General features: G+C 31.2%; 5 protein-coding genes across 7 annotated transcripts; 4 read left to right on the forward strand and 1 right to left on the reverse strand.

Annotated features, from left to right (window-relative positions):
* Positions 1 to 1,698: 1,698 nt before the first annotated feature.
* Positions 1,699 to 3,233, forward strand: LOC107418840 (uncharacterized). The gene has a single exon (XM_016027524.4). It carries the CDS (start codon positions 2,262 to 2,264, stop codon positions 3,021 to 3,023), a length of 762 nt encoding a protein of 253 aa, XP_015883010.1. The 5' UTR covers positions 1,699 to 2,261; the 3' UTR covers positions 3,024 to 3,233.
* A 1,885-nt stretch (positions 3,234 to 5,118) lies between these two features.
* LOC107418836 (uncharacterized) lies at positions 5,119 to 7,657 on the forward strand. The gene is made up of 2 exons (XM_016027521.4): positions 5,119 to 5,620; positions 7,305 to 7,657. Exons 1-2 carry the CDS (start codon positions 5,174 to 5,176, stop codon positions 7,476 to 7,478), a joined length of 621 nt encoding a protein of 206 aa, XP_015883007.3. The 5' UTR covers positions 5,119 to 5,173; the 3' UTR covers positions 7,479 to 7,657.
* LOC107418831 (non-specific lipid transfer protein GPI-anchored 10) lies at positions 7,479 to 9,463 on the reverse strand. The gene is made up of 3 exons (XM_016027517.4): positions 8,868 to 9,463; positions 8,636 to 8,731; positions 7,479 to 8,503 (listed from the first exon to the last, which is right to left on the reverse strand). Exons 1-3 carry the CDS (start codon positions 9,286 to 9,288, stop codon positions 8,355 to 8,357), a joined length of 666 nt encoding a protein of 221 aa, XP_015883003.3. The 5' UTR covers positions 9,289 to 9,463; the 3' UTR covers positions 7,479 to 8,354.
* Positions 9,464 to 12,314: 2,851 nt separating this feature from the next.
* Positions 12,315 to 13,162, forward strand: LOC112491708 (uncharacterized). The gene is made up of 3 exons (XM_025074061.3): positions 12,315 to 12,535; positions 12,677 to 12,743; positions 12,834 to 13,162. Exons 1-3 carry the CDS (start codon positions 12,371 to 12,373, stop codon positions 12,992 to 12,994), a joined length of 393 nt encoding a protein of 130 aa, XP_024929829.2. The 5' UTR covers positions 12,315 to 12,370; the 3' UTR covers positions 12,995 to 13,162.
* An 851-nt stretch (positions 13,163 to 14,013) lies between these two features.
* LOC107418838 (heavy metal-associated isoprenylated plant protein 25) lies at positions 14,014 to 15,628 on the forward strand. Of its 3 annotated transcripts, none has more exons than XM_048474170.2 (4): positions 14,014 to 14,176; positions 14,257 to 14,329; positions 14,620 to 14,865; positions 15,310 to 15,628. In XM_048474170.2, exons 1-4 carry the CDS (start codon positions 14,144 to 14,146, stop codon positions 15,363 to 15,365), a joined length of 408 nt encoding a protein of 135 aa, XP_048330127.1. In that variant the 5' UTR covers positions 14,014 to 14,143; the 3' UTR covers positions 15,366 to 15,628. The 3 variants fall into 3 exon arrangements, with proteins under 3 accessions (XP_048330127.1, XP_048330128.1, XP_048330126.1); XM_048474171.2 differs by having other exon boundaries at positions 14,021 to 14,176; positions 14,257 to 14,338; positions 15,280 to 15,604; XM_048474169.2 differs by having other exon boundaries at positions 14,021 to 14,176; positions 14,257 to 14,338; positions 15,310 to 15,604.
* The last annotated feature ends 426 nt before the right edge of the window (positions 15,629 to 16,054 follow it).

Genomic DNA, 16,054 nt, shown 5'->3' on the forward strand with positions numbered 1-16,054 from the left:
ATGGATATTTATGAAATGTTATCAAGTAGCAAATCACGGGTATCATCTCAAATTCAACTATCAGAAAATAGTAGTTATATACATTGTCAACCAATAATGCAATATCCATATAGTTTATATATTAATAATTATATGCAAAATTATTAAGAAAATATATATTTTCGTAGCTACTTCTCACATTTTACATTTTAAAATCAAAATGAGGAAGAGATCGATGATTTTCAACTACCTATAAATTTTATGTGATATTAAGATGATATTTATTAAATACAATGTAATTGTAATAATTATTTTATATATTTTAGTTAATAAATAATTTTATTAAATATAATTTTGACATATTTTTATTAATAATAATTTATCTATGATCATGAATAATTATTGTAAATTAATTGATTAAGAATAATATAACACCCATTCAATATTTTAGCAAGTTTTATAATCAATTTAATAGTTGATGGATTAAATAAGTTAATTATAAAGTTTCAATAAAAAAAATTTATTTTTAAAAATAATTTTCTATCATTTTTTGTCGATATTTGATACTTTCCAATATTTTTATTGAAATTTTATATTTTAAACTATTGATATTTTCATAGATATTGAAATTTTAAACCTTGTTCACTCTGCACATATATGTTAAAAGTCCAGTCTCAAAGTATTATAATTTGGGGTTAATGTTGCCTTTTTTTTAATACTTGGGAGGACTAACTGTTAATTTGATATTTTAAAAGGTAAAATGCAAAAAGATTGAAATTATATAACACATATAGCAAAACCCCTTTTATTTTCTTGTTCTCCAAGCCAAACGAGTAATGATAATAAAAAAAAAGATAAACAATTGACTCGGCCATCTCTCAATTTTAATTGAAACGTTTATTTCATTTTATTTTATTTTTTGAAAGATTGAGACGTTTATTTTACCATTTACATTTTGTCACTTATGATGTTAGTACAAAAAAGTAGATCCGAAATTTTAATTATGTATATTAAAAGTTATGTAGACGTTTATTACACAATATTAGTAACGAAAATTACTTTATTTAAATTCTCGCAAGAATCAACCACCAATTAATTTTTAGACATAAATGGCAAAAAAAGCAGTTGGTTCAAATATGTAACATTCACTATTCTTTTTTTTTTCTTTTTTGGTGTAATTTTGGTCAATCAAATTTATTCTTTTATCTAAAAAGAAAAGAAAAAAAAAAAAAAATTAAAGACAGCAAATGCAAGAGAGAGCCCTGAAGACCGTTCCACCAGCGACAAGTCTCAATCGGACCACCAAAAAAAAAAAAAAATTGAAAGCAAAACATAGGCCTAAAAGAGAACCAACCAAACCAAAACCAAACCACATGATTTCGACTAAGTCGGTGGGCCCACAAAAACCGGATTTCAAACCTTGGATTTAAATTTAGTTAATTGGACAGCGAAGAAAAAGTAAAAACAGGGAAAACAAAAAAAAAAAAAAAAATCCCCCACAAGAATATTAGAAGAGACAGGAAAGAGACAGGAAAAAGTGGAAACGGAAAAAAAAAAAATTAAAATTAAATATTCAATGCGTCCGTGAAGGACTTTTTAAAGCCCTACCCGCAATACACGCGCCTGTCACTATCTCTCATATCTTGTTTATTTATTTATTTATTTTTTCAAAATTTCATACACCTATTTTCTTCCCACTATATATAACACTCTTTGATTTTCCTTTTTTCCCATCGACCAAACACCACGCTCTCTCTCTCTCTCTCTATCTACTTTCGTTCTCACTTTTTCTCTCTCTCTGTTTACTAAATCAAAAACCTTTCATTTTGTTACCCCCATTTTCTTCCACCTAATCTTTTTCTTTTTTGTTCCTTGGTCCCCTCTATATTTTACTACTTTTCTTTTATTATCAGTTTTTTTTTTTTATAATCACCCACCGCCCTTAGTTTTTTCCTTCCTCTTTTTTTTATTTTTTTTTTCCTATCTTCCAAACAACCCTCATTTTTCTCTTTTATCTTTTAGACTTTCTTTTTCTATTCCGTCTAGAAAATTTTAAACTAATCTCTTCTTCTTGTCTACTATATAAACCCCTTCATTTTCTCTTCCTAGCCCCCACGAACCCAACACTTCACTTCTTTACTTTCCTACCACTTTCTCTCACTCTCCATTATTATTTTCTCTCACTCCAAACATAAATTTGTGTACTTTGAAATTCTGTTTCACTTGAACCCCACCTTTTGAATCTCGGCAAAAGCTACTATTCGGGTTTTGGATTTCGAAAAATGGATAGCTGCGAGAACAAAAAGCGGGCTCGGGAAGACTCGGAGGACTCGGACGTCGACTCGCCCGAGTCCAAGCTAATCCGAGTCGACTCGGACGGCTCGAAGGTCATCCTCTGCGAGTCCGGAATCACCCGGGTTGACTCGGAGAACTCGGATGCCAACTCGCAGGCTCCGAGTCTTACGGAGGTCGACTCGGGCGAGTCGGCCGATTCCGTTCTGGACTCGCCCGAGGCGAAGCAGATCCACGACGATCTTTTGGACATCCTCGACGATCCCGACAGCGTTACCGACCGTGATCCGGCGATTCAAGGGCTCGACTCGGTTATCAAAAGCTTCGCGGAAGAGATCCAGGTTCCGGAGCCGGAGCCGGGATCAGAACCGGTGCCGGCGGGTATTGAAATGAGGTCGGAATCCGGCGAGTCGCAGCCGGTTCTCGGTTACCTTCTGGAAGCGTCGGACGACGAGCTTGGCCTCCCGCCGACGACTTGTTCCGGCGAAAAAGCGAAGATCGAGGCCATCGATTTCGAGAAAAGCTGTTCGGAGACGGTTGGTTTGGACGGAATGTTAGGGTTTGAGGACGAGGTTCCGAGTTACGACCCGTACGTGTTCGGAGTCGGGACGGAGACGAACTGCAACGGCGTTAACGGCATTGATGAATACGTTGCGTTAGACGGGCTGTTCGATTACAGCGATGGAAGTTTCGAAACGGGTGGCGTTTCGGAGGTAGCTTGGCGGACTACAGAATCACTGTCGGCTTTGTAGAAAGAAACGTTTCGGCGTACCCGGGGTGTTTTGTAGGTATCCTGGGACGTTTCATGAAATGTGTTATACTTTTGTTTATAAACTAGGTCGTATAAATTTGAAGAATGTAAAAAAAAAAAAGAAAAAAAGAAAGGAAACATTATTTGATTCTCACGGGTTGACAAAGACAAAATATCTTTATCAACAATATTTAAAATTTTCACCTGTTAATATTTTGATGGTTATTTTTTGTTTACTAAAGAGTGTTTGGTTTTTGGTAAAATAATTTGTTAAGAATTTAAGACAATTTGTTTTTTGTGCAAAAATAAAAAGCATGTTGTAGGATGATTTTGTGGGGCAGGGTAGGAGCAAATCGTTAAGTCTGGTATTCTGATGGATTGAAATATGGAGGAGTTTATTTTAAACATGTATTTTTGTTAGAACTTAAAAAAAAACAAAAATATTGAAGGATTTTGTCACGTTTGGAGGGGTTCTGTTGGTAATGATCAAAATAAAGGAGCATTTGCACCCCAAAATAATAATAATAATAATAATAATAATGATTAGCTCTGGTTCTTAACATGCTTCATCTTCACCACCTCCTACACAAAACCCCAAACCAGAAGAAGTATTTGATTAATTCACTATCCTTTCTCCATCCGAGGCTTGTGGGCTTAGTTAATACTCAACAAAAAGTGGATGCTAATGTAGCTTGAAGAAATAATATACCCAGATTTCATTAAAGGATATTTGGGCAGCTTTCGAAGAAATAGTAGCAAGTATGATGAATATGAGAGAGATCTTTGTCCTGATCTAATAATTTGTGATTTTGAAAATTGAATATGAGAGAGAGATCTTTGTCTTGATCTGAAATTTGTGATTTTGAGAATTTAATTATTGCACCACGGGGAAAGACAAAAACAGAGCCATGGCAATTGGCAAGCATTCATCACTGAAAGGACAAACACAAAAGTCTGATATATATAGGATGCGGGTAGATTCTCTATAGGAAACAATGTATAGATGGAGTTACCTTGTCTACATCTATCTGTATTTCCCAAAGCCTTGTGTTTTTTTTCTTTTTTTTTTCCTTCATCAAATGCCATTTGATATTTTACCATGAGTGATGCGCTTGAGGGCCTCCTGTCAGCCTCTCTAAACAGATGCTACAAATTGTACTAAAATGACACTAAATCTATAGTTTGGGAGAAAATATGTCATATTTTGAGGTGGTACAGTAACAATCATATTAAAGTTCAGGGGATAAAGTGTAATTAATCCATAATATTTCTGTGCTTTCCTGATGTTACTCTTTAATATTAATGTAGAATTATGAAAAATCAAGAACTACTGGCGTGAAAATATTCAAATAATAAAGGCAAATCTTAGATCATAAACCTGATACTAAATCTTAAAAGTTTCTTGGTTAAATCACCTGATAAGTGTATATTGGTTGTTTATTTATTTAGTTATTTATTTTGATCTTAAACAAACATCAATAACTTATTCATTGATCAAAAAAAAAAAAAAAAATCAATAAAATCAATACCCGATTCGTCATTAGACAATATTGGTTACTTAGGTAGTCTTTGAACTAGGGGCTTTTAAGAAATTTCCTTTTTTTTTTTTAATGAAAGAAATTTCTTTTAAATATATGTAAAATAAAGTTCAAAATAAATAATAATTTTTTATAATTGTTTTGTATAGGGTATGAAGATTTGTATTCATAATCATTTGTTAAAAAAAAAAAAAAAAGAAAGAAAAAATGAAAGCAAAAAACAATTTGTATACGATCAAAAATAAAAAGAAAACAATTTGTATAAAATATCTATTTGTTTAACAGTTTTGCAAACGTATTCCTTTTTTATGCGTTAAAGGTGACTTTCAACAAATATATTAAAGAAATTTAGAATTATTGTACAAGAAAACAGTTCTATCCATCAATGAGACGACATCAAAATCCATTATTTATTTATTATTATTTTTTAAATTAGATTTCAATGTATTGGTAATTTAGATGGGCCAGAAAATGATAATTTGGGCCGGCTTAATGGATCCGAATAAAACCCAAAAGAAAAAAGGGCAAACCAAAAAAAAAAAAACAAAAAAATTTATTTTCTTTCTTATCCTAATCCACACTAGAGAGAGTGTAACGGCTTTGCTGTCCACTCATGGCGTTAACCATAGCCAACAGCGGTGGAGGAACTGCGATTCTCTACAGCAACTCCACCAGAAACCACCACCAACCCATTCGCCGCCACGTCATCCTCTTCCCGCTCTCCCCTCGAACCCTCCACGTCGTCTCAGCCAAGAAGTTCTCACCCAGAAGCGGCAGGTTCGACGGTAGTAGAAACAGGAAGTCCTCCTCCAACACCACCACGACCCGAGACCAAGATCAGTACCCAAATGAGCTTCAACGGACAGTGGGTGGTGACTTTGAATTCGAACGAATTGAGAGCCGTGGTGGTGGTGGTGGTGTTGGTGTAGAGAATGTTGCCGATGATGGGTATTTCTTGCCTGAACTTCCCGGTGATAAGCCCGACTTCTGGGAAGGTCCTCAATGGGATGCTCTTGGATTCTTCGTTGAGTATTTGTGGGCTTTCGGCATAGTTTTTGCGGTAATATCTTGTTCTTCATTTCAGTTTTTCTATCTCATTTTTCTGTTTGGTATTTTGGGTTTTCTGCTTCGCTGTTGGTTGTTCATCATTTTGTTTATTTATTTATTTATTTTTATTGGGATAAGTAGGATGTTATGGAATTATAGAGTAATTTATAAGTGAATTTTTTTTTTTTTTTTTTTCCAAATTGGAGGTTCTGTTCAAGAAGTTGATCCAATAAACACTTTAAATGCAACAAAGTTTTGAACTTTAAATTCAGAATATCGGGTCCAAATAGTAGAGCCACATTCTATTGAATTTTTTAATTAAAAGCTGCTTTTTAGTAGTTGCAAGAATCTAAGTTTAGTTATAGGCATCCAAACACGGTTTGAAAGTCGAAGTATCATGCAAGTTGTCGTTGCAACTAACTAGTTCATATATATATATATATATATATAAGGATTACTCTGTACCCAAATCTTAAATTGCTTTGGTTCAGCAGAAAATGGTGGTTAGAAGATTTTAAGCCCATTTGTTAGCCTTAAGTCTTAGCCTTAGCCGATGCCACGATAGTCTCTGTAACTATGGTGAAGGAAGATCATTCTGATATCTGACATTTGTTAACCTTAATTTTGATTGAAAACTTTTTAGGCATATGTTAAACTCACATATGACATACCTGCAAAATCATGGTTTGATAGGTGCCTTAAAAATCATGGTTTTAGGCAGTGCCATTCCTCTTAGCCGCCAACCAAAAAAAACAAGACCTAAATAAATGAAAAAGTAAATTACAAAAAAAGGAAAATAAAAAATCACTTCATGGCTGGACATATTCAACATATTCCAGGCTGTGACGTTTTAATCCTTCAAAACTTGTCCCTTTATATTAACAAGCTGTCCAGGTCAGTTTCGAAAACCCTTGTATCATCAACCTTACCCTTGGGAAGCACGGCTGTGGATAGCAATTATCCGTCTATAAATCTGACTCTCTGGTTCACAGTGAATGGAGTTCTGAAACTTCCAATGTGAATTAGAATAATTTAAGTTTAAATTTGGAAATGTAAACATCTAAGATAGAAATCATTATATCATTGATATTACCCTTGGGAAAGTATCGCTGTGGATAACAATTATCCTCAAGAAATCTAACTCTCTGATTCTCAGTGAACAGAGTTCTGAAACTTTCAATGTGAATTAGAACAATTGTCGTTTAAATTTGGAAATGTAAAGATCGAAGAAAAGAAATATGTAAAGAAAATAGCTTACAAAGAAGAGCTTAAAATGTGAAAAACGAGAAAATAAGAGTCTTACATGAAAGGTTGTTAAAACATAAGTAATGCTTAAGCTTCTAGCACCGAGAAAGGTCCATGTTTATGCTGGCTCTCATAACCCGCTTGAAGAAATGAAAACAGTTTTACCTTGTTTGTACTTTGTTAATAAAAGGTTAGGAAAATTTTCCCAACTTGACTTATGTGAAATTAAGAAGCCTCACTTTGTTCATAAATTTAAAAAAGGTATAGGAAAATCTATCTTATTTTATACATTTAAAAAGCACATAAATTTTTTGCTTCGGCATTTATTTTTAAGTGCTCTTTTAGCTGTCACCTTAGAAGATTAAATTCTTAATAACTTTTAAGGCTAATATTTGACCTCCTTTTTTTTTTTTTTTTTTTTTTTGGTTGTGTGTTTGTGTGTGTGTTTACAGGCAATTGCTTGTCTCATTGCTGCTACTACCTACAATGAAGGGGCAACTGATTTTAAAGACACTCCTGCATACAAGGAGTCAGTTCAATCGGGAGAGCTTTTAGAAGAGCCTGATGCATCTAACACGGATGTCTTTGAATCTAACCCAACAGAGGTTGCTCCTAGTTTGGAATAGTTTCTATAGCAGAATGAACAACCTTTACATATGATATATTGAAAAATACCAGCCTAGGCAAAGAAACAATCAAAAGATGGTATTGTCCACAATTTGTAAGATGATGTTTCCATTTATAAGCTTTAGCTTACTTTATTATACAATCTTGTGAAATACGATACAAGAGTTATTGATGTGCATTTGATCTGAGAAAAAAATTTTCAAAATGCCTGTCAATTTGATTTCTGCTGTTTTCTCATTGTTGAGACTTTCCAATGATATTGGAACTCAGACTGAAGGATAAAAACATGTAGGCAGAGCAGCGGTGTTTCATTTTTATGTAGTACTATTCTAAGACATATTATATGGAAAAAAAAAAAAAAAGTCTTAAAAGTTTTGGCTAGGTAAGATTTTCAAAAGCCTTGCAAAATGAGCATCAATTACTATCTTGTAAAAGTTAAATGTTGCACTCTTATGTTTTGCTAGAGTTGTATCATGATGGTCAGCTTAATTTTGTTGATTTCATGCAAATATGATCTGTGATAATAAGCTTAACTTTCTGAATTTCATGCAAGTATGATCTGTGATAATAAGTAAATTAGCTGTTGCTGCAATTTAGCTTCACAATTACGTAATTTGGTTGTCAATTTATATCTTCTCATATTGTAAAGTTGGCTAAGATAGACAAATTTTAGTCTGCTAAAGTTGCTGGGTTTTTTTATTCAGATTTTAATGTTCCAGAAGATATTAAAAGCTGCTGTATGTTTTAAGTAATTAGAAATGTAATATTTTAAAATCAAATCATATTCAGTAAATTCCTAAGTCACCACTAATAAATCCTAAACATACATAAAAAACACTAAGCACACTGTTATGCTATTTTATTAATCAGATTGATTAGAGAAGTTCTTTGAGCAGAGAAGCCATCATCATAGCCATCATCACCACTATATAGCCACCACCAGTCTTCGGTTTGTTGCTGGCACTGTTGCCAAATCCCAATCCCGTAATGCTGGGTCTTGGTGCAGTTTGAAATGTTGGAGAAGCTGAAATCCACCAAAAAAAAAAAAAAAAAAAAAAAAAAAAGCGTTTAAAACAGTCCGTAGACCAATTTTTGTTAAATTGAGAAATTTCTAATGCCGTCGAGCTGCCAACTTTGCCAACGGGATTTCTCTTACCAGCAACAGTAGAGTTCGAACCAGCGGTGGTGTGGGGGTTTGTCCCAAGGGAAACTTGAGATCCGGGTGAAGTAGGAGGAGGAGGAACACTAACCCCTTTAGAAGAAACCATAAAAGTCACAAGTTAAAACAACAATATCAAATCCAACTCAATGAAAATTGCAAAAACCATGTAAAAATTTTCGTGGTCATCAAGATTATTTTTAGAATTGGCTAAAATATTGTGACAAACCTGAACAAGTAGACATGTCTGCTTGGAGGCTGCAAAGAAGAGGCAGCTGCAGGGCAAGTGTGGAGTTGATAGGAAATGAGCTCAAGGTGGTGTCATTGAGCAAAAGGCAGAGACACTTTGGCTGCTGGTTGTAGATTTGCCGGAGATTATTGCAGCAGGGCACGGTGGGGGACTGAGCGGTGCCTTGAACAAACGGTGCGCATGAGGCCAGCGGAAGGAGCTGAGGAGCACATTGTGCTATGCTGGGGCTTGGGACTTGCGAAAAAGTGAAAGATGGAAGGGAAATGGTGGAAAAGAATATTGCTAGAACCAGAGAAGGAAGAAGAGCAGCAAATTGGTGAAAGTAGCGAAGAGAAGCCATTGATTTGCTTTTTTGTTTGTGGAGAAAAGACCAAGGTGGTAAAAATAGTTGATTGAGCATGTTTGGAGTGTGAATTGTTGCATGTATGGTGTGTGTTATTCTCCATGCACATTTTGCCTTCTTTCTCTCTCTCTCTCTGTGTAACTAATTATATAGCATGCTGTACACATTAAGCCCAAAGACTGAACTTTCTTTTGGCTTTTTATGCTTCTAGGCTAGTCATTTGTTTTGCTTCTAAAACTAACCAATATCAACTGTTTCTAATGTCCTTAATAAAATGATTTGTATCATTCTATTACTTATTTGATCAAAGCACATAAAGCTAGAAAAAAAAAAAAAAAAAGTAAAAAAGGTTTGGGTACTATGTAATATAATGACAATTTTTTTTTTTTTTGGGTTTATTTGGATATATATATATATATATATATATATATATATATATATATATATATATATATATTTTGGATATTGTAGCAAGCCCCACTAATTAGATTTTGTAATAAATTAAATAGGCTTTATTTTTTTTTTAAATTTTGCTCTAGTTTTATTTTTGGTAATTGGTTTCCCTACTAATTGAACATATTTTGGCATTTTAGTCCTTGAGTTTTTTTTTTTTTTTTTGGCATTTTATGTTCAAAAGTCTATTTTCACTTTAATAACCATTTGTACAAGTAAAATTTAATTTAAGGATGGACCATTTGTACAAGGAAAATTTAAATTCAGAGATTAAAGTGTTAAAAATTTGAGCTCAAGAATTTAAGTGTCAAAACATGTTCAATTCAAAAGGAAACACGCCAATTACACTTTATTTTTTGGAACAATATAATTTCAATATTTTGATAATGATTTGACGTTTACATTAAATACATTACAAAATTTATATAAGAAAACATAATTCTCCCTTGGAAGTGTTAAAAAAAAAAAAGAAAAGGAAAAAGCAAAATTATTTTAGATTTTGTTAGTTAATTAACCAAAACAAATTGAGAATTAAAAAAATAATAATAAAATTAATAATTAAAATGAATGAATCGACATGTCTATTAAAATAAACTAAAATGGTACTTTAGTACTTATTAAGATTATTTATAAATAGGATTTTTTTTAATTATATAATTCTTTTGTCATTAAATAATTATATTAAATTATGGTAATTGTAAATAATCATTATTTTTAATTAAAATTTGTGATTAATAAGTATTATATTGTTAAAAATGGATAGATAAATATTATAACTTATATTTAATAATTATGATTGTAAATAAGTAATAGATGAATAAAAAAGATAAGTGGGAAAAAATAGCATTGAAACTGAACTAACAAAAAGTAGGGGGGAAAAACTGAAAAGAAAAGAAAAGAAAAAACTGCAAAACAGCATTTTTGGGGCGGGTGGGAGTAGGGGGGCATGAAGGGGGCACCTGGACACCCTTGTTTAAGAAAGGAAGAAAATGCTGTTTTTGATTTTCTTAGCTCTTTATAACTATTATTAGTAGGTACAAGCCACCTGTTTCCTTCTTGCATATAAAACTAATTGCTAATTTGTAAATGAAAATAGTCTATAACAAAAATCTCAGCAACAAAGAAGAAGGAAAAGAAAATAGTCAATAAACAATAATCATCTGGTTTTAGGATTATGTCAATCTCAGTAAATCAATTACCAGGAAAGAAAGGAAAAAAAGAAAAAAAAAGAGAAAGAAAAAAAAAAAAATCAGTAGTGTATAAGAAGTGAAAGAAAAATTTCAAAGCAGAAAATATGAGTTATAAATAATTGGTGCGGTATGTTATCATCTTCTAAATTAGAAACTCTGTCAACATCTTCTGAATTATAATATTTTTTATTCTCTAAGATTTTTTTTTTCTTCTATATATATGTGAATTTATGAAAAGGATCATAACTTTGTTAGTGTAATCCCACAAGTCCCTAAGCCAAATTGCAAAAACAAATAAAAAATTAATATTTAGTTTTAGCTAAAATAGACCTTTACACATGTTGATGTTTTACCTGTCATGTAATTACAACTTCCGATATAAGTTTAAATATGCTTTTTATAATATATAACTTAAAATTTTCATTTGCTTTTAATTATATATGGCAAAAAGAAAAAGAAAAAGAAAATGTTATATATGGCCATGAAACTTATATATAGTATAGGCAAAGTTAAAAATATTAATGTCCATGGAAACATTGCAAGTTCCAAACTTAAAAAAGAGAGGGGTTTCATCTAATTAATCGAAATCATGATTTAGAGGTGTATTTTTAATAGTTTTTCTTAGTTTGATCACTAGACTAAACCTATAAATATATATATATATATATATATATATATATATATATATATATATATATATATATATATATATATATATATATATATATATATATATATATTTTCCATTTGTAGTTATGTATTCTGAGAAATAATTATCAAAACATATATTTTAGTGATAGTTTTAGAAGTGTTTGATTATTATAACATGTAAATTTAAATCCTTTTTATTTAATAAAAAATTATTACTTTTGTTCATTGTAGTTGTTATTTATTTATTTTTAAATATTTGTAGAAAAGCTAACTTATAAAGTTGGGTTAAGGCCCTCAACCTTGATTATATATAAATGAATATTCCAACAATCTCTCCAAAGTCTGATGAAAATTTATTGAGACTTTCAAAACATAAATGATAATTATTTAAATGTCGGAGCTCCCGGTGAATTTTCATCTAAATTGTAGATGAATTTTTTTTTCTATAGAAAAAGCACCAGTAAAAATTTACATGGAATTAAATCTAACTTGCAAGTCCTCCATGACCATCTTTTCTTGTGAAGAAAAATATCATAAATGGCTTGTTAGACTATCAACATCCCATTACAAATATCTGTTAACGATGAGTAGGTGATAAACTGAGATATTGACCTACCATTATGAAAGTGACCTGTATGGTTTTAAGGCATAACAAGAGAGATAACCATATATATATATATATATATATATATATATATGTATGAATAATTTTATATGCTAAAAGGGTTTATTTTTATAGGTTTAATTGGAAATTTTAATAGAATAAACAGTGAATGTCATATCATCATCATTATCTTTTATCACAGTTCTAAAATATTTCAAAGGAAGTGGGTCAGGAATAATTAATGTTCATCTATATTTATATACAAATTGCATTTCTTTGGAGAAACACACATAAAAAAATCATGTCTCCAACTTCTTGGGTTGAGAAGAAGCTTGACATGCTAAGAATCCACAAGGGCAATGATCTGCTGCTTCGTGGAACCAGTTTGGCTTCGCGCAATTCTTCGGCAGTGCCTCTATTTCTCTGTGTCTTAATTTTCTCTAAATTGCAGAAATGTTTTTTGGTAATTCATGCTTTAGTAGATTTCACACTATATGTTCAAAATTTGACACATTATTATTGGGTTTTGGAAATTAATTTGATGTAGGTTCATCAGGACATTGATTTTGGTGCTGATTTTCGATACAACAATTGCTCAGACATAGACATTGATGGTGAGGGTTAGGCCATTTGAGAATCATGGTCCGTATACATACCAAAAATTGTATTTGATTATGTGTATTTTTTTTTTTTTTTGGTTGCAGATATGGAGTCCATGGTGTTGAATCTGAAGAAGAAGAAGCTTAAAGTTTTCACTCGTAAATCAGCCAGTAAAGCATCCTCAAGAAGAGTGAGAGCTGACTACAGAAAACTATCTACCAAAGCCTCCAAGAAACTTAATGCATGGCTTTCTTTCTATATGTAGTTAAAAGTTTCAGTACCCTTCTAATATTGATGCATATTGCATAAAGCACTTCTGAATTTGCTTTATCTGGGGCTGATGTATTGTGCCAATAAAATTTGACACATATTTATGTGATCAAAATAATAAAAAAGTGATTGAAACTTTTTTTTTTGGTTTTTTTTTTTAAATATGTTTTTGGAATCATAAAAGTTGTTACTTATTGAAGTATTATTGATGAATTTGTCCTGCGTATAAAAGTTAGTGGATTTGTGAGTATTTTCTACAACCATTTCCCTGACGATTGGCTCTTTTATTTTATTTTTTTCTTCTTCTTCTCTCCTTATTGCTTTCTGAAAGCAGATTTACCTTTTCATTTGATTTCAATTTGATGGAAAGGAAAAATAAGGTAAAATAACATAAAACAAAAACAAATTAAAAATGAAATAAATATTCCTGCACAAACGTTGTACAAATATTAACACAGTATAAGTCAAATCATATATAGCCAAGTATGAGAGAAATAATACAGCATAGTACTACGTATACAAAACGAAACCATAAGAACCCTAGGTCAGATAACATTTTTAATTCAAAGGTGAGAGATAGTTAGCTATTCCCTATGATTAGGTAATTAGCCACTACTTCAGGTCCACTTTTATATGCATCAGATTTTATTAGCTTTTGTATCATATACACATAACCATAAAAAATTCAGAACCCCTTTTTTTGGGGTAATAATTCTGGAACCTAATTATGTTCTAAACGAAAAAGTCATTTACAAAAGTGTGCAAAAAAGAAATGCCTTACTGTTTCAAGAAAAAGTAGAAGAAAGTGATGCTCTTCAAGTCCCTTATTGCATGTGAGAGATATATATATACAAAAACAATGCAAAGACGTCAAGAATAATGACCAATTAAACATATATATATATATAAACCACCACAAATGTTTATATGATCTTTACCATGCAGAGAATCAGATTCCATGGTACCAAACATAAATAATATTCCGCCATCAAATACAAAATCAGAATCATATATATGTAAAACATCCAGTTCATCGTTTTTCCATTTTTCTGTTACAAATCTCATTTTTTTTTATTTTTTATTTCCTTTTGAAATTCACTTTTTCTCCTCTTGCCCATCTGAGCATTTTCGGGGTTCTGTACCAATGTCTCTCTCTCACCAATTCATGAAAGAGAAGGTAAGCTTCAACTGCTTAGAAATTAATCAACCATATTTTTCTTCTATCCTGCAACAAATTATGGATTGTTTGGCATGCAGTTTTTCTTAATGGTGATGAGGATCAACATTGACTGCAATGGTTGTTACAGAAAAGTAAGGGGAGCTCTTCTTGGTATGCAAGGTGATCATAAGAATTTCATTATATATATGTATACATGAAAATACTCTTATCCAGTATTTTTGTCGAGGATCATGTCATATCAGACAGCAAGTCACTTTATTACAGTTAATAAAGTGATTTATAATGGGATATAATTTGATTTATAGACAAAAAATTCCTGGATATATAAGAAAATTACTTAAACCCATTTCATTATATTTGTCTCTCATATACATACATATATATATATATATATATATAAAATTTTTCTCTGTTACTTTTTCACGATAATCAATGAGAAGAATTGGAGACCCATTCGATAGAAAAGAAGCTGAGCATGGTTAGAGTTTATGGGAGATTCATACCACAAGATGTAGCAATAAAGATAAGGAAGAGGACGAATCGCAGGGTAGAGATATTGGAGATACATGAATTGATGAGCAACAATGAAGAAGAACTCCATCATGATCATCAGCAAAAACCCTCAAATAATAATGTTACTTCTTGGGATCTCATATCCACTGCCCAACACAATCAAATTGAAACTTGTACGTAGTTTTAATGATAATCTTTTTTGTTTTGGTGAATACATTTTAATGATCATCAATTTATGTTAAAACAGCAACTTATTTTGTTTCATGTTATTATTATTATTATATTGAACTGGTTCAACATAATATGTGTAATTAGTGTGTGTAAATATATTTATTTTGGTAAACAATCTCAAATAAGGTTTAACTTATTTTATTAAACTAAAGTTTATTATGAGTAATCATTAGATTCTATCAATAAATATAATCCCATCTTTTAAATAGAAATTCAATAGTTATCAAAGAGAGATCTTGATTTAATAAATGAAGTAAAATATATCTTATTTGAGTTTCATTATTTTGGTAAATATATATATATATAGTTGTAAAGAATTTTGCTTTTTGATTGGATTTATATCTATTGATCATTAGGAATATGCTTTGCTTTATTGGAAATTACAGACTGTCAGGAGACTGAAAGCAAATGCAGATGCCATGGAGGGTATATTTGTGGTTAATATACATGTTGTCATTTCTAAGAATGCTACACTTAAGAAAGTTGGATTGTTGATACATATTTATGGCAGGAATAGTAGTAGAGGTACCACTAAGTTAAAAGGCTTGTTTACTGATATATATTACAATGAACGTAATTCTGTTGCAGATGGTCTTGCTTATATTAGTCACAGCTTTAATATTGGTTTACATTTGTTGGATGTTGCCCTAGGGGAATTGATAATCTTGTTGCTTAAGATTGTATGGGAAGATTGTCTTTCCCGAGACATCTCTATGTAGTTTTTTTTTTTCTTCCCTATTGATTAAAAAAAAAAATTTTTTTTAGAAAAAAAAACGTCTTGTTTTCTAAAACTTGGTTGAAGTAATTATACTATTAAGAATATATGTACCTCTAGATTCAAAATTCAGTTGTTGACGTTTATAATTCAACCAATAAATAAAAACACTATATCTTGCCATACCATCTTAGTGAATTTCATGATGGAATTCTTAGTATTGGTAGCATTACTTATATTGCATTACGTGCCCTCTCTTGGATAGAAAATATATCGAGCTAAGCTAGATAGTATTAAATTAGATTGGTTTGAATTATCTTATAATTTGACTACACTTAAACTTATAAAAATTAGGGTTAATTATAGTTTGGTACCCTTTAAATTTAAAAAGTTTCACTTTAGACCTTCAAAGTTAA

The sequence above is a fragment of the Ziziphus jujuba genome, chromosome 2 (assembly GCF_031755915.1).
Source record: "Ziziphus jujuba cultivar Dongzao chromosome 2, ASM3175591v1".
In the NCBI taxonomy this organism is placed as follows: domain Eukaryota; kingdom Viridiplantae; phylum Streptophyta; class Magnoliopsida; order Rosales; family Rhamnaceae; genus Ziziphus; species Ziziphus jujuba.